The sequence below is a fragment of the Meleagris gallopavo genome, chromosome 2, assembly GCF_000146605.3.
Source record: "Meleagris gallopavo isolate NT-WF06-2002-E0010 breed Aviagen turkey brand Nicholas breeding stock chromosome 2, Turkey_5.1, whole genome shotgun sequence".
NCBI lineage: Eukaryota > Metazoa > Chordata > Aves > Galliformes > Phasianidae > Meleagris > Meleagris gallopavo.
The window spans coordinates 64093313-64119644 of record NC_015012.2 but is presented as its reverse complement, the minus strand read 5'-3'; the positions used below and the strand labels follow the sequence as shown (position 1 = coordinate 64119644).

The following is a 26332-nucleotide window of genomic DNA, read 5'->3' as shown; positions in this document are numbered from 1 at the left end:
TATAAAATAGCCTTACAAAAGGCAAATATGTTTAATAGTGCATGTACAAATTAACTATCTGATAATGCTGTACAAGGCAGGGATATCTATAAAGAATACCTGAGCAAAAAGGCGGATGTAATTTTTATTTTACATTTATTGCAACATTATTTCTGGTATTTGTTTGCTGTATCGACTAATAAAGGGATTTGTTAAAAACAGATGTTAAGATAAGTTGGGCATTCATTCCATTTGCAGCTTTTTTAAAAACCTAGGAGAAAAGAGTTCTGCCCCATCAGTTTCAGAAATAGATGTTTAACGTGGTGGAGAACAAGCTGAGCCTGAGCTACCCAAGATAACCAATTCCTTAAGCAGAAGCAGTGTCTTCTGTCATCAGAAAGAGCCATCTGGAAGAGTGCTGGCTCCCTGCCAAAAGCAACCCTTTAACAACTGCTTCTCGTGCACTTTAAGAGATTATGTTCATAGTGGCACAACCTGGAGTGTTGGTAAAGGTCCTATTGGAGGAGCAACATATTCCTCCTCTCTCAGTAGCCGCAGGAGGATGTTCTTCTTGTTCTTTGGCCAGGTATAAATGTGAGTGTTCTGCAACCAGGTAGGCACGTGCTCCTGAAAAACAAGAAAAAAGTGAAATCCCATAAGCCCTCCTGAAACTGTACCAGAATTTTGCAGATTCCATTAGACTCTGCCAAGCAAGATTTCATTCTGTCTGTTCTAGACACTTTCTGTAACAACAAGAAATTTTAATTTGGCTTCAGAATTGTATTTGGGTTCCTAAATAAATGAACTCTGTACGATCTCACAGCTTGCCTGTCTCTCTTTCCTTACTGCCATCACGTTGGCTGATTTCATCATATTTCAAAGGGATTCTGATCTCAATGACAGGCTTCAAAGGGCTTCTGAAAATAAACACTGAAGAGAGAAGGGCACATTTAGGTGCCCCTACCAGGCTGCAGCCCATGTTTCTCTCTTAGCTGCCGAGGGACCCACACTATGTGTTCAACCCTAAGAATCCACAAGGAAGCTCTTCTCATCCCAGTGGTTTTCTTGAGTGCTGTCCCCTTGTGCTGCTTTGCCAAGCTGTGTGTCCTCTGGCCACCTCCTGAGTCCAGTGCTGAGTGTGAAGGGGGGCTAGCACACCTCCACATGAGCAGGCCAACCTCCCCACTCCCAGCATGTCACATGGGCTGGCCAGTGCCTGTTGGCATCATGGAGCTGGAACCACCATGGCCCTACACTGTGGTGGTGGGCTGAGGGAGAATGGCAAGCTCAGCCTCCATGTTCCTATGTCTTCATAGCCTGGGAGGTTTCCACACAAATGTGTGGATGCGGAGGTGAGGAGGGCTGTATTCTTATCCCTAATTAAAAGAGGATCAAAGGCTACCAAAACCAGCTCATGCCCACTGTGGTGATAAACATTTCTTTTAGGAGAGCCCTTGCTGGAGGCACCAGCGTGAAGCCAGAGTGAACAAGCAGGTAAGGCTGGTTCACTGCAGGAGAGTTGGACCAGATAACCTTTAAAGGTCCCTTCCAATTCTAAGGATTCTATCGTTCTGTGATTCCAAGGTAAGCAACTAGCAGTGAAGGCATCTAGCACTTGCTCTCGGGACCCACTATTTAGCAGGGCAGCATGTTCCCAAGCTGTGATAAAATGCAGCACAGGTTTACTGAATGAGACCTCTATCTGTCTTTGATGAGAAACTACCTTTTTTGGAGGAAGGAAATGCAGTAGACTCAGTCCATCTGGACTTCAGCAAAGCACGTGATGTAAGTCCACATGGGAAATCATTAGTTAAGCTTGGAAAGATGGAAATTAGTGTGAGAAATGGATGGTAAGTAAGAAGCTGGCAAGTGGGGATATAACAACAGAGGCACTCTATGCCCAGAGATGGGCTGCAGGCTGTCTGCCAGATCTAGTCCTGCAGCCAATTGCATTGAGTGTCCTCCATAGTGGAGTTGGTGCAATAAGCACTGGCACTCATCAACGCAGGCAGTAATTCTAACATGTAGGAGGTGTGCAGGGGAGGTGTGTTATTTGCGTCCAGAAAGAGTGGAGAAAATTAGAAGGGGATTCTGTCAAGCTGTGGCTCTTCCCTCAGCACGTGACAGCAGCTGTTGTACCAGATCAGAGAGTAATGGGAAAATGGTTACTGCCTTGCTTTAAATTCAGATCTGTATCTGTTAGCAGAGAGGAAATTCTGAGTACTGCAGAAAGAGTGTTTGATAACTTTATGGATCAGTGTAATAGGAACAGGATAGAGTGTGTCAGTGCCAAGGGTAGGGTCGTCCATTCAGGGCTGTGCTGTGGAGCCTGCTTTGAGCCATGCCTCAGAGCAGCTCTGCTCACAGCTCTGCCAGCAGCAGTCGTCCTGGGACACTCGAAGCTGAGTGCAACAGGCACTGCTGAGAAAACCAGGAAGGGACATTTGTGTTGGTTGGCTTGATGCAGGCCTCGAACCAGCAAGACCCAGGTTTCCTCTATCAGTGTGTGACGGGAAGCTGGAAATGCCAGTTCCACCTTAACTGTGTGTCACGTTTTTTCCCCTCATTATTCAATTTCCTGATGAACATTCTTTGGCTCACACAGATCCTTTCCCGTTGGAGGTCGGCTAGCTTTCACATACCATCAGTGCTTTATGATGTACTTCAGATGAGATTAACTCAGCTAGTATCCACGTCCCCAAATGAAACCTCCCAAACTGCTTCCCTGCTCTTTCCCACTGCCAGCTACAACGGTACTTGAAAACAAAGAGAAAAGGGGAGGGCAAAAAAGACAAAATGAATCATCAGATTCTATATATATATGGCATTTTTCACCCCTGGAAAGGTGCAGGTTTTACAAACATTGGTACCTAACCTCTGGCTACCTGCGTCACTGCAGTGTGTCCAAGCCCTCAGGGCTGCTGTACCCACTACCTCATGCTGCTCTACATAATTCAGCTGAGACAGGCAGCCCTGGAAAAGCTGAAGGGTGATTGTGGACTGTGGAGTGATAGGCAGGAAGGCTGCCTGGGAACTGCTGCTTTGATAGCAGCAGCTGAATCAACCAGCCCTGGAAATTCCTTGTTCACTATCTGAGAGCTGCTGCTATATGCTAAATAGTTTTTTCACACATAAAGTTCAACCAAAACTAACTAAGTTTATTGTTCTTGTGTCTGCCTTGAGGCCCAAAGAAGGCTCTAGCACCCTGTGTGCCAAATGTCTCTGTGGCCCCAATGTTACTCTGCCAAGTTGCTGCGGGCTGCAGGGTCTGCTCACACAGCAGGCACTCCAGGAGCCGTTGAGGCCAGGAGCAGCCCTGCCCTTTGCCCCCAGGCTGACCGAAAATACCAAACCAGTCACTGCCTTTGGTCTGCTCAGTTCCCACCTGTCCCATCGCTGAGCTTTGCACAGTTAATGCAAGTAACAGACCAGCAATGTTTGTGAAGGAAGTGGAATAACGCTCATTACAAAGAATCTCACAAACTCTAGGAGCTTATATTACACTGAAATCCACAGTGCTGTGGGATTTCACAACCCTACACTCACTCAATGATAATATTGTAGAAATGTTAGGATACAAACTCTGGGCACCCAAATATCCTGAAATGGAACCCAAATGATTAAAGAGAATCTCAATTCCCTCCTCCAAAACGCAGCTGTACCTAAGGGTAACGTGACAGCTACCCAACAGTGCACACAGTATTTAGTGATGAAAAGTGAGCAAGAATATCCATTACAAGTCTGAGGAAGAATGCCATTTCTCAACGATAACTGAAGCCATTTAGCTTTTCTGGCCCTGTAAAAATCCAGCAGGTTCTCTCAGCATGAGGAAGAAGGATAAGGGAACCTACTGCCTTATGAACTTCTTCCTCTCAAATGTATCAGTAAAATGGCCAACGAAATTGCAAGTCCTAAAAAAACATATTGTTTGCCTTTGATAGGCCCATCAAAGTTCAAGCAATGCCCTAGCACTTTAATATTTATGATCCTCTTTATTTTTATATTCTCAACCCACCCTTTTCCAGATCCTCACTTCACATCAGTCATAAATCTCCCCCCATCCCACTCATCAGCATTACATCTGGACAAAATTATAAAAGGGTTAATACAAAAAGCATGCTTGCTGGATAGATGGTCTCTCTCCATTGAAATTCTTTCAATGCTCAAGACAATTTGAGTTTTAGTTACACATTCATCATCAGAAATACATTTTATGTACTGATTTATATTGCGGATGAAATGCTTTTATTTGTGTGAACATAAAACTGTAAACTTCTCATATAAAATACAGCTGGAATATTACTAGTGGGATATTAAGAACCAAGAAAAGAAGTTTTTTTGTTTTTAAGGTTTCTTCTGGTGCACTGAGATCAAAATAACATGTGTCTAATGATCTGACAAATATATATATATGCATGTATGTTACCTTTTTGGCATTTGGGAAAAGCACAGGGATGAATCTGAAGTTCATGCTCCCTTGTTGTATGAACTCAATCTGCATCTACAACAGAACAAATTGCCAGATTTATTGTGATGAAGGTTGTGTTGCACTGCCTTTGCATGCAGCTGAATCCTATGCATAAAAACATTCGTTGCTTACTTAAACTGCTCTTAAGTGATCTGATCTAATGCTGGTGGACTCTGGGTATCAGGTTTTTTTTGGCCACTTAATCTGATTCTTCTTTACTACAGGATACAGGAAAGGAAAGAATACAGGAAAGATCTGTCAACATTTGAGCACTTACTTCTGCGGTATGAAATAATTGTGGTTTAAGCTGCAGTTTCAGTCCCATGAAATCCCTCTAGAACCAATAAAGCTTAGCTTAAGGCACCCGTTCACTGTCTGTGTTCAAGCTAGGCCCCAGCCTGTCCCCTGTGTCCCAGTTCCCTGTCTGAGCTGGGGCTTGGCCTGTCCCTATATCCCCAGGACTCTGGCAGAATGAGGCACAGACTCCCAGGAGCAGTGAGAAGAGCACAGTTCTGCTGTGAATTCATCTGTTGGTGCTAGTTTCTGAGATGCTGGACTGCAGGATTAAACTGGGAGATGGACCTGGAGTGAGAAAGGAGGGTCCTGCAGACCCAAGGAGAAAAGATTAATTCTGTGGCTCTGTACACAATTCTGAGCTCTCTATCCCACTGCAGACTGCTGAGATGATAGGTCCCATGTCCTGCAGCAATCTCCTGCTACCTGTGTCACCAGGGCCCTCCCTTTGCAGCTCTGACCTTTCTTTGCCTCGCAATCCTATGTTTCAGCCAGTGTTAGTACTGCCCCAGAGAAGACCCCAGTTACAGAATGGCTGAAGTGATATGAAGTGATAGGGACTGGTTCACAGGGGGGAAGGCCCAGGCAGCATTAGATAAGATTGTGCCCAGGGCTGTATGGCAGGGCAGTGTGGGTTCGAGAAGGCGAAGGAAGAAAAAAACATGGAACAAAAAAGAATATGGAAGAATGAGATGTGCGTGTTTAATAGGATTTTTCTTTCTTGAACCTCTTAGCAGATGTTAATGAGCATACGGAGCTGATGAGAGGGAGGATTAATGAATTCCAAAGGGGGGTGTTTAACTATGGGGATTAGTGAAAACAAAGCAAAGAACCTGCCATTTGGAGACAGATTTGTCTTTTCAGAAGAAGAGAGGGAGTCTTTGTAAAGCAGCAAATGCATGTCCTTGCTTACCATCCTGTGGATGTATTTAGTATGTAAGCCGTGTTCATCCCTGTCCAGCTGGGACTCAGCCCCTTCCACATCCTGTTTGTATTTTGGACTGATTGCTATGATTATCATCACCGTCTTCTGTTAAGGAGAAAAGCACTTTTATGAAATTGGGAAATGCAGTGTGTTTGGTGGAGGCAGATCGGAAATCTGCCAGTTTGTGTTTTAAGTGATCTTTATGTTCTTGGCGAACGTGAGAGGGTCTCATTCATTCTGGCAGGAAATGCAGGAGAACTCAGACACTCGTTCTCCTCTTTATTTCTTGAGACCGCATAATATAGAAAAACCAAATGGCAGGAGATATATTAGCAGCTTCCAGCTTCCAGTTGGAATCCTTTAATAAAAAGCTACTTTTTATCAGCGCAGAGTGTGTATGTACATACACAGAAAAGTTATCTTCTAATGTTTTCCAACAGCTCATGTAAAAGTGCATCTTTTTAACCATGGCTTTCTGTACATAAAGACACTGAAGGTGGCTGTCCGTGGAAACTGCACCTGGGGTCTTCAGTAACAGGAAGTCTTCTTGCCTGTCCCTCAGTGGTGAGGTGTGCAGAACTGGGCTGTGGCCTGCACAGGCTTAGGGGTACCTGGCAGCACCATCCCTCCATGCTGTGAGCCGAAAGCAGTGCTCCTCGCCTATGCTGTGACCTGTTCAGTCCCAGACCCTCACTGATCTCAAGTTTCCACTGAGGGGCTGTCCTTCCTATCTGGGAAATCTCTCTCCTCCCTAATGGTGGGCCAGTGAAGAGGTTCAGCAGATGAAAGCCTCCTACTTTTGTTTACCTAGGGTCTGTCTTTTATCCCAGCCACATCAGGCTTTGTAAGGCTTCCAAGTATGTGGCTCCCAGTCAGCCTGGCACCTAATTAACTCTTTCCTTCTGTGCAATATCAAGGGAATTTGCCCCACCACAGGGTCAAAAACAGTAACGAGCCATTATCCCTCATACTGACTTAACGTGCTCCAGAATTACTTTTGCTTCTGCCTGACATGCATGTAAGCACTTACAGATGTTGAGGGTTTGCAGAGACATTCCCGGGTGCACACACCCCTCGCTTGTGCCCTAACAATCCTTCCTTGCTTGTGTGTGTGAAGGTTTAGAAGCTGGAAACTGCCTCTGCAGTCAGAGCAGGAAAACAGACATCTCTTGGGGGGGGGGGAGGGAGAGGAAGGGAGGCAGCCAGAGGAGGAGGAACCATACATGGCAGGGGCAATTGCTCTCTGTGCATCCCAGTTTCTCCTACTGACTGTGCAGGAGTCCCATGGGAGTTCTGCCAGTTTGTTTTTTAAGTGCTAACGATGTTCTTGGCAAAACCAAATTCACTGTGGTGTCTAGTTTCAATACCTCAATTATACATGGTGAGTTCATGCCTAATCTGTCCTGGCAATGGTCCCAAAATGCATGGCTGCACTGCCACAGCGGAGGCCCCAGGCTGGCTGTGCACGCAGTAGGCACCATGCCTGCATGGTAATGTATTTGAGCTAAGATGTTCTGCTGGAACTCCTGAAGAGAAACAGAGGTGGGCTGCTAAGAACCTAGCACTTTGTCATCTTGTTCTCAGGCCATGGAGAACTGCCTGGAGTGAGTTAGAGGCCTGGTGGCTTCCCAGCAATGGATGAACCAAAGGAAGCCGCACATGTTGTGACATCAAGTCACAAAACAAGTGATTTGTATCCAGCTTTTTTGTGTTTCTGCAGTACTGTGTCCAGGTCTGGAGCCCCCGGTACAAGGACAGACAGGGAACTGTTGGAGGGGGTCCAGAGGAGAGCCACAAAGATGATCAGGGGACTGGAGCACCTCCCCTGTGAAAACTGGCTGAGGGAGCTGGGCGTGTTCAGCCTGGAGAAAAGAAGGCTGCAGGGTGACCTCACTGCAGCCTTTCAATACTTAAAGGGAGCCTACAGACAGAAGGGGGAATCAACTTTTTGAAAGGGTTGATAACTGCAGGACAAGGGGAAATGGTTTTAAGTTGAGGGAGAGGAAATTCAGGCTGGATGTCAGGGGGAAATTCTTTACAGAGAGAGTGGTGAGGTACTAGAACAGGCTGCCCAGAGAGGTTGTGGATGCCCTGTCCCTGTAGGTGTTCAAGGCCAGAATGGATGGGGCCTTGGACAACCTGGTGTGGTATTAAATGTGAAGATTGGTGGCCCTGCATGTGGCAGGGGGGTTGGAGACTCATGATCCTTGAAGTCCTTCCAACCCTGTCCATTCTGTGATTCTGTGAGATTCAGCTGTGCTGGTGGAGTGGGCCTACCTGGCTTGATCCTTAAGGAGATGTGTACTTGCTGCACCTTTGAACTGCCAAAGCTGCTGTGAGGGACTGTGCTGGCAGCAATGTAAATTTTATTGCTTAGACTGACACGAAATGATGAGAGCAAACCTATCATTTGACTAACAGAATACCAATTTCCAGTTTACATATAAGATGGTTGATTCAGAAGAACCCTCTCATGTTTTAGATAACAGAAACTACAGGTGAGAAGCGGCATGAACATTAGCCAAACTGTGCAGCCTGGGATGAAATACAGAAACATTTTTAACCATGCACAGGCGAAATACAGTATTTAAAAATGAGATAGAGGAACAATTTATCCAATAGCAGCTTCAGGCTAAGTGTAACAGCCAGCACTGGAATTTGATAGGAATGCCAGGATTAGCACTTAATTTCTTAAAGAAAAAGCTTTGGGACCATAAGAAGCAGAAGTGAGTGAGATCTGCCTATGCCCTCAATCACAGGCCTCCATCATTTCAGTAAGAGCAAGGAAGGGCAGAGTGGGATTTTGCATTTTAATTCAGCTCCTGCTACTATTACAATAATTCAACCATTTCCTCAGATCACCTCAGCTGTGAACAAGGTTGAATTGCTGTTACATACATCACCTAGGTAGCGTTCCATCCACTTTATGATGTCAATACCTCGTACTGTGTCCTCAAATATATCGATCTGAAAGAGAATGAAAGTCTGTGGTAAGCATTCTTTTGCTTTTCCTCCCCATTTGGTGGCACTGAAAAAGTTCCCAGGTGCCTGTTTCTTCCCCTAGTTTCCAACAGGCATGCCTACTTTCCTACATGCATACAAATGCACACACGCACATGCATGTATAATATCTCCTCTTTTCCCTGCAGTCCAGAACCGTGCAAGCCTCCACACTCTCAACACTTTTGCATATTGGAACAAGCAATAACCTCTGTTGGTACACATTAGATACTGAAAATGTATGAACTAGATTTTTTTTTTCTCTCTATAAATACCTCATGAAAGTGGACAGCTGCCCACCTTCTCTTATCTGCATAGTTGCAAAGCTCCACTGCTTTCTAGCTGCAAGGATATATACTGTCAAGTCTTAACTTCATACTGCACTACATTTTCAGAATGTGTGGAGGGAGGTCAGCCAGGACACTGACACTGAATGCAGGAATCCAGGCTTTAGACTGAGCAGAGAGATGGAGGACTTCCTAGCACTGAATATGACCATCACTGTTCTCTTCCCTGAACACTCAGCCCAGAAACTGGAAGTCAATGACCGTGACCAATGGAGTAATTATTAACTTCTCCAAGCTTGTGACAGAAGAATTATGTTCCACTTCAAGGGTTGGTTTTTCTTCCCAACATATTTGTTTCCTGGCTTTGGGGCCATTTTGCTGTATTTATTTTTCTGTAGCATGCACCAAGATCTGCCTGTCCAATAGGGGTGCTATTAATGAGCCTTCTGCCTCATACCTCCATGATGCCCAGAGCTTTCTGGCTATAGTACAAAACTGCTGGAGAGAAATACAATTTCAGTTTCCGGAAAAATTCTTTGATTCACAAAAATAAATAAGCACGGGCAAAACCCCCACTGAGTTTCATTCAGTTTAATGATAGCCACTTGCTTAAACGCTTTCCTGAATTGAAGCCAGAGTGAAGGTTGAGGGGTCAGATAGCATATGCGCTTGAAATAGGAAAATATGAATCAACATTTTGATGAATGCCGAATACGAGAGTCTCTACGGGATCTCTCCTTTGAGGGGGTAGTTATGAAGAAGCAAACTCACGAGAGGTCAAATGAAAATCTGGACCGTTTATGGGATCAGACAGTAGGACACAGATCTTTTCAGGCCAGTGATTTTGGAATCACTTTTAAAAGTATAATACAGCAAAGAAACCACGAAATGGACTGTTTCATTCAGCCATGTGAAATACACCAATTTTAGATCTGTTTTCAGAGGAAAGGTATTCACATCCGAAGAACCAACGATGTAATAGCATCTCAGAAAAGACACTAGGATGGGATGAACGTGAAAACTGACCTTTTTCAATATTGGTATTTCAGATCAAATATGAGACAATGTTAATGAAATAGCTCACAAAAAAACCTCCTATTATTGCCCATCTGGTGTCACTAAATGGAATTTTCTAGGGTCATTATTAAAAGACATTTCAAGTATAGAATTCAGTTAAAACAAGAGCAAATGAAATGGCAAATCATTAAGTTACAACTTTTAAAACCCAGGCCAGCTCCTTCCATTTGCGGCCTCCTTAATCTACAAAATGCAATGATAAACAGAAGAGCATTTAAATGGAACATGCGTGCCCTCTGCTTTTTTAAAAAATGCCTCTTTTCTTCCCTGGTTGAGTGTCATTTTCTCTGGAAGGTATACTTACAGCAGTTTGAAATCCATTTACAAGCAGGAAGTTCACAAATTTCATGACCTCCACCGCTGTGTCCACGGAATAGGTTATAAAGACCTTGCCTAAGAGAGAGTCCATATGAACATGCAACACATTAAAATACACCATACAAAGAGTGAGACTTTCACAGCCTTCCTTTCCCACTGTGCTGTGGGTTCTGCCTACATGTGTGTTTGCAGATTATTTACAAAACGAATGTACAAACCGAGCATTTTTTTCCCCAACTCTTTCACGTTCATGAAGTTGAGCTCTATCTCACAGCTCGTGCTATCCAGCTGCGACCTACAGCTGAGAGCTGGATGAGCCCTCCCACATGTTGCCCAGCCTCTCCTCACAGCAGCATCAATCATCTCCTGTGTAGGACAGGCCAGAAAGCCGAGGATACCAATGTCTTCAACTACCGTTGCCAACAGTGAAGGAGTTTTCTTACTAATTCAAGAGCCATGTACTCTCTGGTCGAGGTACACCAGCCGGCTAATGGTGCCATTTTATCGAGTAATGCCTTTACCTGAGGACTCTGACTGATAAACTGGAACTTACACACAACTGGAAACTTGTATCACAACTCACTCCTTCAGGCCAGAAAGATGCAATGTGGGTCTTTGAAAGGGGCTTTTTGCATAGCTTACTGAGAAAAAAGAAGATGAATAAAGGAAAAACAGAGGTCTCTGGAGAGCTATGAGGGGATGTTAGTTATGGTATATCCCACTGGTCATCCAGCACAGCATTAAGAAGGAAGCCAGCTCTTCTGAGTTGGAGAGCGGAAGGGTTTGGGGAGCTGGAGGCAGGGAAGGCACCTCAGCAGGAGCTTGTGCGGACCCTGCTGTGGGCTTCTGACCCAAAGGCCTCTCCTCTAACCAGGTCAGGGAGAAACTGAGGTCAAGACTTGAAATTTTTGTCTGGTTTTGGACAGGCAGAAACACTTCATCCCTGGGGCTTTGTTTGTTATTAATCTTTTACTGTAAGCTTCAGTGCCTCCTGCCTCAAAGGGACATTCTGTTTAGCAAGAAGTCATGAGAATAATCTAAACAGTATTTATTTTTTGTAAACAAAATAACAAGCAATTAATGACAATTAAGTTTTCAGGATTCAAGGGAATAATTCCATTCCACCAGACATAAACACTCACACCCTACGGATGTGATGACATCCAGTATTTTCTTCTCTCACTGTCTTTGTGTCTTAATGTTGTTACCCCCACCTCAACCCCCTGAGCTTTCCCACCTAAAGTTGTCAGGCTGCTCTGTAAGATCTCACACAGAACAAGTTTGCTAACCACTTACGCAACTCTTCCGGCAAATTGCTGGTTCTCAGAGTTCCCTTGGCTGCAGGGTTACTGAGAGGCCTTGGGACAGCAGCTGGAGATGGAAAATTGTCAGATGGACAACAACATGCTTCATCTGGGCCACATGCCTTTTGGGGCAGCTGGCCATTAGGTACCTGGTTGTACAACTGGTTTCTGCAAAGAAAAGCAAGCAAGGACATAAATTACTTCTTTTCAGGATTATTTTTTTAACACACTAAGAACTTTGTGTATTAGCTCAGTAAAGTTCTTGGAAACATGCTTGGCACTTCTACTTAGTTTTATTATAGCATTTTTTTTATCTGAGCCCTCAATACCTTGGTGACAGTCTACCACGAGACACAGTTCATTGCTGCTGTTTTTCTTTTGAGCCCAGCTCCCATCTCCCTACCCTTCCCTTTTTCCCTTTCCATTTTTGGGGTTAGGGGGCCCACGGCCTACTGCCCCCGTCATGGCATAGATTGATCTAGATAGCTCTGTGACATGCAGAAGCAACACTATTCACAGGAATAAATTTACCTCATAGTTTAGTACTGCTCAGCTTGCAACTAACAGAAGCAAAGAGTATTTCTGAGCTAGAAATAATGCTGTTCTGCGGATGTTACACATGTACTGGAGCAGAACGGCACGTGGAAACGCTCTTCCCATTGTCTGAAGGGCAACTCAGCTGCTTATAGCACAGCTGCTATCTGAATGTCCTGTGCTGCACAGGAGGTATGGCACAAAGAGCAGGAAAATAGACACACATGGCACTCCAGCTCCAGCTGTGGTACAGCAAGGAGTTGTTCCAGTTTTAGACAAAACTCAAAAGTTTTGCTAAAGGTAAAAAGTTCAACTTCTTGACCAGCAACAGCAGGCCCAACAAAGGTTTCTCGTGCTGGGAATTTGTGTTCTGGAACCATAGCAATCTTGCCTGATATCTGCTCTACTTGAACAAATACACAGAAAGAAAATGATTTTAGGAAGCTTAGCAGTTCTTGTATCACTATGCTTTGGGTTCACAGGTTGAGTCAACAGAAAGGAGAATTCATGCCTATTTTTACATGAGGTGTAGTTTGAATCTCCTGGACTGCATCTGTTGGATGAGTGTTAGGTTTCTCTGAGGGCTTTTCCCCACAGAGCAGTGATATTTAGTCAATCAAGCCCACTCTCTTTTATTTCCTTGCCTTCCTTAAATGAATGATGACAGTCTGGTCACAGCATGTTTTCTGTTGTCACATTAAGATCTGGTTTATTCATTTTGGTACAGATGTTTTCTGTTACAAAATGCTCTATAGGCAAATATTACCATCACATAACTGCTGTTCCTGGAACCAGCATGCAAACACCAGCAACACAGCCACAGGATAGGCCCCAGGTATTCTGGATTTCTTTTCACAGAAGCACCAAGAAAAGCAACACATACCTCATCATAAGCCACAAAAACTACCCTGTGGCTAATTTCCAGATCCTCCCCAAACTTCTCCTTACCTAACAAATATGCCAAAAACTAAGAGTCTGATTATAAATTTCACTAATGCAAAGGATATCTGCTGTACCTCAGAGTTGCTATGTTTTCATTCAAACAGCTTTATAGCAATTATCTTTGCTGTTGCTGCAGCCCCCTGCTTTTCACAGGCCAGAGCAGTGCAGTATTTCAACTGTCTGTCTTGTTTAGTTTTTCCTGTTCTCTCACTTTTCTTTGAGACAATACCGTGTATGTGGACATTTACTCTTTACAACTGTCTGAAAGAAAGTTGTGGCAGGGTAGGGGTTCAGCCTCTTTTCCCAGGTAATAGTGAAAGGATAAGAGGTAATGGTCTTAGGTTGCACCAGGGGAGGTTCAGGTTGGATATTAGGAACAATTTCTTCTCAAAAAGAGCGGTGAGGCAATGGCACAGGCTGCCCAGGGAGGTGGTAGAGTCACTGTCCCTGGAGATGTTCAAGAAAAAGGTACAAGTGGTGGTTGGACTAGATGACCTTAGAAGTCTTTTTTAACCTTAATGATTCTATCGTTCTAAGATTTCCAAACATGGATGCCTGTAAGTTTAATGTACTTTGGCATTTAAATAAAAATGGTCTGCTTTCAGATGTGCCAACATCAGTTTTACTTCAGCAGCTGAATTTAGAGAAAACCCTTCATAGGTAATGCTTGTTAATGGTGCACATAAAATGGGAGGGAGACTAGAAGCATGGGAAATTAATAGTTGAAAAATAGTCAAAAAGTCCCAGCTGAAAAGTGCTAGATATGATGCGTTTTATTACTACATGAGAAATCATGGAAAATTCTGCAAAATGCAATGGAGAGATATATCAGTGTCAGACAAGATTTTCTCCATTTTTCTCTACGCTACAGAAGCGATAAGAAGGAAACTGCTGACAGCCAGTGACTGAGGCTCCCAGGCTGGCGCACCATAGAGCTGAAGTCTGCAGCGAGCCTCCAAACTGACCTTTGCTTTCGAGCAGGAGAGCTCTAAAGTTTCAACTGAAACATTTTCAGCACCTCATCTCTTAACCTTCAAGCATTTATCTTCCCTTAGCGCGCGTGTTTCTGGGTGCGCTGTGATAACATATCAGGTAACTGCCTTTGAAGTCCTTCAGGGTAAGGTCAGGCCCCTGCTGTGTGTAAAGGAGCAAATAAAGGCAACTACACAGCATCTCGCATGTACCCCTCAGCCCTGGCATGCTAAAGTTACAAGGCTTCAGAATTAAAAGCCCACAGAATCAGATTAGAGAGCTTCGAATGCACACAGCCCCCAAGGCGTACTCACGGGAATCGAGGAGGACCAGGGGAGGAGCACAGCCTCTGGGGAGGTCGCTCGGCGGTGCCCTTGGGAGCACGAAGGTTGGAGTAATTGGGGATGACTTGCTGGGCTGGGCGGATAACTCTCATGCAGGGTCCAGGAACAGGAGGGAGAGGTTGCGATGTATGTGCAAAATTCTGGTGAGGAGCTCTGCCATCTGGGAAGGTGAGAAAATAAAGGCAGCAACTATCATTTCAGCCGACACATTTTTGCTTCAGTTTGTGTTTAGTCCTTTCCAGGCACATCCTCCTTCATTTCTAGGGAAACGGAGCAGGTTGGAGGCATTGTAGGAATCTCAGACTGAAAGAAGGAAGACTAAGGGGTAACTTACAGTCTGAAGTTGCCCCATCTGACACGGTTCAGGTCTCGGCTGCGGGTTGTGCTGTTGGGACAACCAACAGTTAAACACTGAGGGCTGCTTCGTCCCTGCACTTAAAATGGCTCAGTGGTTTTGGTGTTTTTTTTTTTTTAATTTCTCTCTGGCAATGACTTGAGAAAATGAATCATCCGAACACTCTCATGGAAGCAGATGCAAAATCCTGGAACAAATCAGTTTGTAACAGTAAGGCTAAACAGACTGTGATTATTGTAAATGAAAAGAGAAAAAATAATCTCTCAGTTTGTTATTCCACTTATGTTATGAATGTTCTGCCTCGCTGACCTTTTAAGGTCCTGCTGCTGGTCCGGTTGCCATCCAGGAGGCTGCAGGGAAACCCAAAGTAACAATTTTGCTCAAGTAATTCTGAAAAATCTCACTGTTGCTGGCCACGTACACGTAATGCTGTTTAATAACTAGCATCCAGTGGAACTGTTGGCATAAATTGAAAGAGAAAGCAATGTAAGCTGTTTGTTTCCCAAATGGGGAAAACTACTTTTTTCAGTCTTTCTGCTTGCAGTTTTCATTAGGCAGCAGCTCTGCACACTTTCAAGCTGCTGTGCGCAGATCAAAGTCCAGCCTGGCAGGGCTTATTAGCACTGCATGATTATGGTGTTATGAGCTGGCTCTGAAAGCTGCAATGCTCAAACGCTATTTTTTTCCCCTTTAGATTGTTTTTTTTTTTTTAATCCCCTTAGCTATTTTGGTGTCATGCTTCCCTTTTCCTAGCAGCCACGAGGACTAATTTTTTAAAAAATGAAGAGGAAAAAAGAAAACAAAGCTTTAATGAAACCACACAGCTCGAGAAGCCAGCACCTTAAAACCAACTAACCAACCACCCAATTACAAAGAGATTTCTGACAAAATTGTGAGTCGGCAACATCTTATTTGTTGGATTCTTTTAGATTTTCCTGTCCCTTTCTTTATATTCTAACAGGACGGGGTGAAAGAGGCTGGAAGAACAAAAAACGAAAGCAGGATCTACTCAAAGGTTCCTCCTGAGCAGTTCTAGGAAAGCTGGCAGGGCTCATGGAGTTTCAGTGTGGTTTGCGGGGTTTTAGGTTGGTGCAAGATTCACCAGTGCCCTTTGGACATGTTTGACACTGAAGTGTTTTAATGGCTGCCAGCACTGCTGTTCAGAGGCACAGCACAGTCAGGCATGCGTGCCCGCACACACACACAGCTTTCATATACGAATAACCGAACAAATGGTCCCCAGTTACACAGCATTACTGTGAGGATTTCTTTGCCTTCAGAGGTAGTTTTGCTGCTGTATCCCCAGTAGCAGGTGTCCAGAACCAGTTCAGAGCCTACAGGCACAATCCATGCTATTGACACAGCCTGGGAGAGGCGTGTTGCAACACACAAACTGTGCGGCTTTGTTGTGGGCTGTCCCTGCCCAGCAATTATCTGCAACACAAGGAGCTGTCAGGAGGTGATTTATGCCGTACCAGGCAAGTGAGAAACAGGCGTGCAGTTGCCAGCTTCTTGGTCCTGACCAAATCTGCTCCAGCCATCTGAGTTTATTTTATTCTTTTTGCCCTCTGGATATGGTTGAAACACCAGTGATTTTTCTAAAGAAAGCCCTTCAGAGCTCCTGCTTTGAAACAAATGACCTCATTCAGTAAATGTCCTGTTTCTCACGATGCCCACATGTGGAGGAGGTAAATAGTGAGAGGTATTGTGCAACCAGCTCTTCTTCTGCTCAAAGCTAAAGAGAAGTTAGAAGGTACAGGCAGAAAAACAGAGGCTGTTCTGCAAATGTTCAGCTGTAGCTGCTGATAAAAGTCCGTCTGTAGCCCCTTCCCCTCTGCAAAGTGCCGAGACCAGACGTGAAAACTGCAGCTCTGATACTCCAACTCTCGTGTACCTAATTATAGTGCATTACTGGAATGAGAAAACTCTTTAAACAGATGTAATATAAATGCTGCGGAGTCAACAGAAGGTTAAGAAAGAAGGGTTATCTGCCACAGGCCTACAGCTTTTTATTACAAAGCGAGACCCAAACTGGTTGAGGTCTCCCAAGCCTAATGTAATATAAATTGTATGAAAACAATGATATTGCTGTTGGATGTTCAAAGCTCACTTCATAACAGATAAAAATCTCAGAGACCGAAAAGGAATACTAATTAATAGCAGGCTGTAAACTGCGTCGTAGCCTCCAAGAGCCAAAACACCCATATCGACTGAGTCACATCAGTGCTCAGTGATACAATCACCAGCAGCTGAGCGGGGTCCATTTTAAGTAATGGGCTTTCATTTCAGCTGACAGCAGAAAAAATGAGGTTGATGAATGTCACGCTCTTTTCATACAGAAATAAAACACACGCATTAGTTTGGTCATAGAGCTGGTAGATACTGTTTAAAGAGATCAAGGGTAACTACCCATCCCGATTCTGGCAGGAAATCTCAACCTCGGGGATCCAAGCTGGAGCAAGGAAATCCAGGGAAACAACAGGAATTAAGTCAATAGAGGAGGTTGCAGAATGACTGATGCAAGGAGGAAGAAAATGACTAGAATATGAAATAACAGCAGGCAGAAGGCTGTGTGTGCTCAGCATGACTGACAACGGCTAGTTTCTAGGCAAAATCATTAGCCTTTATTTGATGAGTAACTGCGAGCTCTTTAATTTTCTATCTGGCTCAGAGGTTTTGCATCAGACAATCTGGCTGAATAACCCTAAAACCTGGAAATATGAAATGGACTGCAAATCATTTTTTACACATGTTAATAATTGCATGCTGCAAAGGAAATACAGTAGGAATATGCCAGCTCAGTGAATGATGGCTGCAGTGCCCCCAGAAAACCTCCTTCAGGGTGAGCGGTGCTACTTACATGGGCCATGCAGGTGCTGCTCTGCCAGATAGTTGTACCCACAGAAGCCATAGGCTTGCGCAGAGGGGTTGGGATGGGGCAAATGCTGGCACCTGGGATGCTGCTGAGGCTCAGGTCCAAAAAACTCTCTGGAGATCAGTGGTCCTGGGAGGTCCTGGGGGTTCACCATGGACACAAGTGGCAAGGGGAGCTCCAGGTGCCTGACACCCATGATGTCTTGGGACTGGGAGTTGTAACCCGTGTCCTCAGTTGCCAGCTCTGCTGGGAGTTTGTTTCCTGAAGGCTGCTGTGGCCATGAACTCCCTTTGTTGTTCTCCTCCAATGAGTCCTCAGGAGCATCATGCAAGTTCTGCTCTGACTTACTGGAGTTGGTATCAGCTGAAAGCAGTGGTCCTGGCTGCATGCCTGATTTGTCCATAGTTAAAAGATGCATCTTGGAATGAACTACTTCCAGTATTGATTCACCGGGGGAACAGAAACGCCCACATTCATCGGGATTGGTACATTCCGACCACGGCCTGCTGTCCGGCTCCATGGCCAGCTGGTGATGTGCCAGTGCTTTGCAGAGATGTGCTGGATTGGCACGTGGTCTCTGGCACTCCTCATCCTCCACATTCTCTACAGAAGGCTGTGAAGCCTCTTCCAGGGCAGGTTCAGGAAATGGGGAAAACAACATGGATTCATCCACTTCCACCGGTATGCTTCGGCTCACAAAAGTGCCTGAAAAAAACAGAGAAGAAACACTACAGATTGACCTCCAGAAAGACAAATGCCTATTATCAGTCACTGCTCAATGACTTGTCAGTTGGAATACTGAAGAGCAGTATGCATTCTTTGTATTCACATTAAGTTTTTCTTAGAAGAATGGGTAGAAATTTTTGGCAAAGGAGTAAAGCAGAGGGTTAGCTGGAGTGCAGGTAGCACAGTGTTATAATTTGGACTAACCTGACACGGAGGCCATTTCCCAGTTTTGTAGCCACACAAGAAATGGGAGTCAACTGCCGTGCTGCAAGGTCAGAATTTTCCAGCAGACTGGAAAACAAGAGAAAGTACTCTTGTGAACACGGTACAGCTTCATAAAGGCAATAATCCCAAAATAACTCTATCTCAGAGACTGGAAAAGAAATACTGGTTAGATTTCTGGAAATTACATTTTGTAAAACAGACACTTTTATGGGATTTCTGAATCTTACTGTTCCTGCTGAGACAATGGGAAAAAGAAGCACATGAACTGTCTCTTATAGGTAATTTCTGCACCTGAAAAAAGAGAAGGCTGTGTAAGTATGGAGATTTGGCTCAAGCATATTCCAAGGAATTCAATCACGTGCCATATTTTACTTCAGACCTTCTAATAATAGCTTTGTACCGATCCCTTGAATCTGAATTTCACTGCACACCTAGCTGAGCAATTTCAAATCTACAGCTGGCTTCCAAGCATTGCTATTTATTTTATCAAACCAGTTAATCCATTCTATTATAACATGGTTATTATTTCAAATTATTGAGAATTATAAGACAATTTAGAGACTCTGGTTATTGTTTGGATTATTTTTTTCCCATTCTTCAGAATTACTTTGGGCTCCAGACATCAAAATCCTCCCTTCCCTTTGGGGATACTGCCAGTAAGTTTGGCCCAGCCTAACAGTCCCTAATGACAGATGCCTCTACTCCACCTTCGCTCAGAATGACAGCAGCAATGACAGGTGAGTGATGTGCTCTTGTTGTACTCACCCACTGGAACGAGAAGTACAAGCCTTACTGCAGGCTTACACACAGCATCCCATTTATGTTGAAACAGAACACTGCTGGACCTAAAAAACCTTCGGAAAACACAAGCAGGGTTTCATTTCTCTTCAGTGTTCTCTGTCCTACCCAGTCTGCTGGGATGCTCAGAAAGGACTTTGTGACACTCTTGAAGTTCACAGGTAAACCAGCAGAAGCTTAAGGTACAACATTCATTCACTATCAATTTCCGTAGCTGTATGCCACAGGCTATCAAGAGGGAAGAAGCTCAAGCAGATGGTCACTGAACTCAAGCAGGAAGTGGAAAACACCCTTGGTCCTTCACCCTGAGCTGGAGGCAACCAAGGCCAAAGCACAGCAGAGCAATGTGCTGATGCAGCTGTTTTGCTTCCCGTACCCAAACCCTTCATTCCCAGACTTTGGCACAGAAATAAATCAGCACGTTTGATATCAACATGCTGATTTCTGCAGCCATCTTCATCCTCTGGTATTGGGGTGAGATTAACTTGCTCCCACCAGATGCTATCCTCTGACATGGGGTACAGAGAAACAAGTCTGGGACTCATTACCCCAGCTGTTTTCCTTCTACCACATGGAAAAAGCCAAAATCCCAAGAAGGAGCATTACTGAAGAACGGTCTAAGCAATGGAAATGACAGTGTTTGACAAGAGAATCTGCCTCAAAAGCCTGGTAAGGAAAGTCAAAATCACAGCGCGTTTGAGGAGATCTCAGGGATTCAAGGATTCAGCTTCAGTCACACAGTAGCTTGAACAGAAAGTTCAAATGAAGAACATATTCAGACAGTCACAGCATTAAAAACAGTTGAACGGGATCACAGAGAGGTGTAAGGCAGTGTCCCAGCCTTTACCCTGGCTCCTACAGCCATATCCTACAAAAGCAAAAAACGTGCCCAGTCCCACAGGGCAAGAGCAAGGCTTTATGTTTGTGCTGATCAGATCAAGTGACGTGCATTCCCCCCTGAAAGTACCTCTGGCACAGCAAACTCTCAGTGTAACATTTACTGGAAAGCAGGATAAAAATTGTGCTTTGCTGCTGCTGGGCTGCAATGTAAATATTCTTCCTCTGTGTAACATAAAACCCACCTATGCAGATCTACCACAGATTCCAGATACACATCCTACGCTATAAGAAGAACATCCACAGGGAGAGTTTTCCTGGGATAATTATAGCAGCATAATGATGTTGGCAAATTTTCCCATGTAGACAAGCCCTCTGAGCAGCCATTAGCTACACCAGCACAGCAAACATGCTGCTGCTCTGACAGAAGGCAGGGTCGTGTGCTCAGCTGGCACAAATCATACTGCACACTCTTAATCCCTCATCGAGCAGCTCCAATGAGCTGGTTCTTCTTCAGAAAGGGCAAGCTCAGCTGCAGGCACCCGGGCATGGCTGCTTCCCTTGAGCAACATGTGTTGTCTGAGCACCCTATCAGCAGGTAGAATTCTTCGCAAACACCCAAACATGGCATTTCAGGAACAAATCTGCAAGGCCTGATACACAATGGCATTTCTTCAGTGTTCTCTGAAACAGTCAGATCAAAAAGCTAGAAACCACATTGAACCCAGATCCACTATACCTAACAGCTGTTGGTTTAGTCTCTACAGAGAAACCAAGAACTCAGTCCAAAACATGGGGAAGTAAATAGGGGTCTCTTTGTTGACTTCAGCAGGTGTCAAATAGGATTTAAGAGTTACTGAATTCTTCTGGAGGATACAACCTTCCAAGCATTTTGCCTTATTGTAGTTCCATCATTAACGACGGGTATCTACAAAATGGATTATGTGCAGACAATGTGAACCTAATGCAAGGCACAACATGGGCAGGAAAAATGCAAAATTATTTTCAAGTTTTCATATGGTATATTGACTATTCCTTTCAGAAGAGGGAGATTAAGACCTAAGATATTCCACAATTACTGAGCTACCAAACACTTCAAATGGCTCACTTCAGAACAGCTTGTTTTTCCTATTAGTTTGGCCCTCTAAAAGGACATATACCTCTTTATCACTTAAATCAATGTAATACTTAAATTACTGCCTTATCTCCTTCCTATGTAACATGTGCAGAACATTATGAAAACTACCCCAAATATCTGAGCAAAAATAATTTGGTCAGACAGAAATGAGACCTGATTCCACCTGCTATATATTTCCCTGGAAAAGCTTTTAGCTTTTTAAATATTGTTTTGCTTAGCTCCTGCCACAGTGCAGCTGAGCAGCAAAGGCTGAGCTTTGACACCTCTGCAGAGTCCTACTCCTGTGGGCTTGAGACAGGAGGCACTGAGGGGCCTTTAGTGTTAGAAGAGACAGATCAATACTAAGGAGCAGTGACTTCACAGATCTCCTCCTCTCTCAATAGCTCTGCTTGGCACGGGAGGCTCAGGGAGGTCAGAACAGCAGAGTTCTGCCTGTAGAGACAGCCCCAAGGGTAAGTTAACCCTGGGACATGCTGCATGCTTTGAGCAATGCTGGTAGTAGTATTTGGATGGGAATTCCCAGGAGAAATCCCCTCACTGCTGGAAATGATAGAGATGATTCAGAAACATTCCTCCTCTAACAACAGTGCGTCAGGACATTGGTTTTGCACTGCTGAAGATCCTCGGTTTCTGGAAAAAGACCCAACACTGAGCCCATTATCCCAGTATTTTATGTAGCCTCATGCACTGCAACTTCATTAGGTCTCCTCTGACTTTTTTGTAAGGCTTATCTTGCAAGTACAGTCAAGCAGTGGACAGAAAAATAACTTGCTTAAGCCCCTTGTGTTGAAGAATTAGAGTAAACATACTAAAATATCCTAAGAAACCTGTAGCCTGATCCCTTTTCTGGCACCAAGAGCACTGAAGAATGTAGATCATGCGCGACCTCATTTCCAACAACACTGCAGCTTCAAGTCAGATCACGATATTGCCAGGAAGCTTCAAGAATTTAATATACCCCCTGCACCGATGACTATGCAGGAGATTACAGATAACCAGCTGGAGCTTTTGCTTATATTCCTGCTTGTAATAAAAAGAAGAGGCCCTTCCTAAAGGGATAGAGTGGCCAAGCCTGGGCTGCTCTCAGAAATGCTAAGGTAACTCCTTAAATATCCATGTTCTTTTTCTTCCTTCCTCTCCTCATGCATGCAGTTCTTCAGCGTGCACCAAATCAGCAAAAAACCTCCTGGGTGGGTGCTCAGCAACCCACCAGTGACCCAGGTTTGCGGGCAGAAATGCTGTCCTCCTGTGAGGTTTCCCAGACCCTGAGTTCTTCCATTTCTCAGAGGGAGAGTTGCTGGTGCTGTTCCACCCAATCCCTCTTCTCTGGGACATGCATGAGGCTGGTGACAACCACTTCTGGACAGCTGCATAAATGGGAAGGGAACAGACTCTTCTGAAGGCCAGTGTGGACAGACCTAAGAACAACCCAAGTTAGAAGCAAGGGCCAAACTCCTCTAAGAGACATCTGAAAGAAGCAAGGGTTGCCCAGGGAGTGTTGGGTCCAGGCCCATCTCTGAGGTTTACTTTTGTCTGGCTGCAAAATCCATCAGGCATCCCACTTATTCCCCAGGCTTGTCAGGATGCACCATCCCAATGCATACATTAACCATCGATCTGCTTCTAATTAGAAAAGTTTTGTCAGTGAATAAACAGAAGAGGAAATCTGCAACACAGTGTATCTGCACTCCTGCCACTTTCAGAGAGGGGGAAAGTCATCTCTAATCTTTTGATCAAAGATCTATTTGCATACACTAGTAAAAAAGAAAACATTTGGATAAGAAAGAAACCTCACCTTTCTTGGTGCACAGCAGGCAAGGGAAGGTTCTTTTATTCACCAACCATAATATTTCTGAAATAACATGGATTTAGATTAAGGCAAAGTTGTGATCACAAGGGCTGGGGGTTGATGGGAACTTTTTCATTTCCGAACAATTCCTATGTACTTTGTCTGAATCATTCAAGCTCTCTGGTGCTGCAAATATCCATCTGTAAGATGGGAGTAATTGGATGCAGAACTTGCAAGCTGTCATGAGGATACACGCATCATCGAGATTGCAACCAATGCTGAGATGGGGTCATATAAGTCTAAGTGCGTAAGCAGATCATGTTAAGCACAGCTTTCTCTACAGAGATACCAGACTCAACTTTCCTCACAAAAACAGAGACAAATCCTTTCAGGAAGAACAAGCATTATGTTTACATTAGGAGGGACTTCTTTACTCAGAGGGCAGTGAGGCACTGGCACAGGCTGCCCAGAGAAGTTGTGGTGCCCCATTCCTGGAGGTGCTCAAGGCCAGGTTGGATGGGGTCCATGGCAGGGGGTGGGACTGCGTGGGCTTTGAGGTCCCTGCCCACACAAGTCATTCTAAGTGCAAATGTGGGAGCTGTTTTGAGTCTACAACCTAAACAAACATAGCCAAGCTGAGTAGTTTCACTTCACCACAAAGAATTTGAGCTGTTGTCATCATGGATGCTTATCCTCTCCCTTGGGTACCTTCCACAGTTAAGACCAAAGCAACATGTCACATTCTGAGCCCAGATTTTAAACTCCCTAGGGCAGGTAAGGTTTATTTTCACAACTTCTGAGAGAAGAAAAGTGATATGGAAACAACATTTCTGTTCCATTCTGACTATGGTTGCAGCCATGGCATAAAAGTCTGCCTACACCAGGAAAACAAGACAACATGCTTCCACAACTCCCTGCCTGGCAAATATAATATTGTTTTGCAGCACTAGCATCAATACACCTCTGAGTATACACTCTGAAATGTGAGTAAAAGGAACCCTAGGCAACAAGAATTAACAAACTAAAAGTGCAACACTCTTAAAAAGCATCCAAGCAGGAACCTCAACTATAGATAGAATTCCCTGCTAGTTTTCCAGTACTTACGAAATATGAAAATGGCTGCAATGATCTTAGACATCTACATACAGGCATTTTAAAAATGCGTTTGCTTCCCAGAGATTATTTTCTGCCCATTTCTGATGCTCATTAATTTTCCATAGGCACCAAATAACCCCTAAATTGGGATATCCTACAGCCCCACTACATCTGAAAAGCACATAACCATTAGGCAAAAATTGGGGACAGCTGAGAGGAGTTGCATGGGAAGACCACCCTGAGAGGAGCCAACCTCCTTGGGGACCATGAAAGCCTATTTTCCTATAGCTTTGTACTTTTGGTGGAGCATCTAGTTCCTAATAAGGGAACATCTCTAGCATCTTGAAGGCTGACGTGCTTGCCCCTAACCACTCTGCCCTCTGCAGCATGGGCTGCTGGGTGCGTGGGTTGTGGGAGTGTGTGGAGAACACTCAGGGACCTGACACGTCTCCCTCAGCTGCTGTGATAACAGCCTTTCTCACGCTCACTCATTTGCTTTGTGAAACGTGCAGAAATGTGTACATCTCGCAGACACGTACCCTCTGCCAAACTTCAAAAGCCACTGCTAGTGGTGAGGGGCACTGACTGACACACATAATTGCACACACTTGTTTCCTTCCTTAAAAAGATAAAAAAAACAAAAACACTTTAGCTGGTACTCAGCAGGACCTCAGAGTGCGAGGGTATCACAGGCATCAGAACAGTCAGCAGAAGCTGCCCAACAGCTGACCCTGCTACGCATACCCCTCACAGCATACACAGCCTGTGGCCATGGGCAACAAAGGGAAACTCAGAGCCTGTCTGAAATGGAAGAGAACATTCCTGAAGTGGTTTGCTAATGAGAAACAAGCATTTAAAAACTGTCATCAGTGAGGGATCAGGTATCCCTGTGGGCATGGGTCCTGACCTAACACTGTCACCTTCACTGTGCCCACTGCAGTACTAAATGCTGCTTCATCTCCTTGACCTGACACAGCCTCAGGCCATTTCCCAGGGACCTGCCCAGCAACGGGGTCACAGCTGTGCCCAACAGTAAGTGGTTGGGCATGCAGGGGGCTGTGGGGGCACACCTGGGATCTACCCACAGAACAACAGGCTTTCTGTCACAAGGCAGTGGGGCTGGCAAGATGGACACACGCGTACAGTTGACAGCAGCATCCAGGCCAGGCCTCGAGCCTGCATGGGGTGTGCAGGACTGGGCAGTTACGGTCTCTCGGTGGTGGCTGAGGATCAATAAGCCCAAACCTATGGTTCTCACTGCTCAGCCCCACAAAACCCACGTCCTGAAACAAACGGCTACTGTTTGAAATTAGAGTCATTTTTACACAGCTGATTGTACTGTAATTAAAAAGCAATGCCACCGGCTCGCTCCCACCGTTTCCATACCGACACCGTGGAGGGCCGAGCAAGCTGAGCCCAGAAACCTGCTTTTTTCCTGCTCTCAGTGGGTCTGAGGGCCTGTCTGGCACTGCTGGGAGCTGCCCTGGAATTGTGAGGCCCAGGTCCCCACGGCCACCCCCAGCTCTGTGCCAGGAGGGCATAAGCTGCCCTGGGCTCATACAGCTGTCTGGGGAGGGAGCAGGATGGGACCTGGCTACAGGCGCTGCCAGGCAGCTACGCAAATAGGCAGGACAGCATTTCAACACCAGGCGTGTCCCTTTCCAGCGCTTACCCCAAAACAGTCCAGATCAAGGAAAAAAAAAAAAAACCCCAACCGAAAAAAAAAACCAGACTGCAGTGAAATGGCTGAAACATGTTGTGACCATCTGTGAAAGTCAGCCTATCGTTAGAACGAGAGAGAAGGGGAAAAAAAGGGAGGGAGAGAGAAATCTGAGGGGAAAAAAAACATTCACCGAGAGTCAAAAGTGGGTCAGCAGCTCACTGCGGGCAGGGACCGAGAAGCGCAGCGTCTTCAGCACTCCTTACCTTAGGCTGAGGGACGCTCGCCCTGAGCTCAGCGGGAAGGGGACAGGGCTGGAGCGAATCCTGCGGGCTCTGCGTACACCCGGCTCTCCCTCCTCGGCCGTTTTTTTTTTCCTCCTTTTACGAC

General features: G+C 45.0%; 1 protein-coding gene across 6 annotated transcripts; it reads right to left on the bottom strand.

Annotated features, from left to right (window-relative positions):
- TRAF3IP2 (TRAF3 interacting protein 2) lies at positions 1–26332 on the bottom strand. Of its 6 annotated transcripts, XM_019613061.2 has the most exons (12): positions 26209–26326; positions 23194–23250; positions 18605–18691; positions 17660–18379; positions 14415–14604; positions 11645–11820; positions 10335–10423; positions 8565–8633; positions 5655–5771; positions 4406–4480; positions 2622–2735; positions 1–606 (listed from the first exon to the last, which is right to left on the bottom strand). In XM_019613061.2, the coding sequence occupies exons 3-12, from the start codon at positions 18618–18620 to the stop codon at positions 460–462; spliced, it is 1713 nt and encodes a 570-aa protein (XP_019468606.1). In that variant the 5' UTR covers positions 18621–18691; positions 23194–23250; positions 26209–26326; the 3' UTR covers positions 1–459. The 6 variants fall into 6 exon arrangements, with proteins under 6 accessions (XP_019468606.1, XP_019468605.1, XP_019468607.1 ...); XM_019613060.2 differs by lacking the exon at positions 23194–23250 and having other exon boundaries at positions 26209–26332; XM_019613062.2 differs by lacking the exons at positions 23194–23250; positions 26209–26326 and adding an exon at positions 19391–19479.

Excerpts from the sequence above, each read along its gene's own strand:
- TRAF3IP2 (XM_019613060.2), bottom strand. Across the intron at positions 11,821-14,414 it reads CCTGGTCCTCCTCGATTCCC|AAACCAGTTGTACAACCAGG; the intron begins GTGAGTACGCCT and ends TTTTCTTTGCAG. Across the intron at positions 607-2,621 it reads TACATCATAAAGCACTGATG|GAGCACGTGCCTACCTGGTT; the intron begins GTATGTGAAAGC and ends CTTGTTTTTCAG.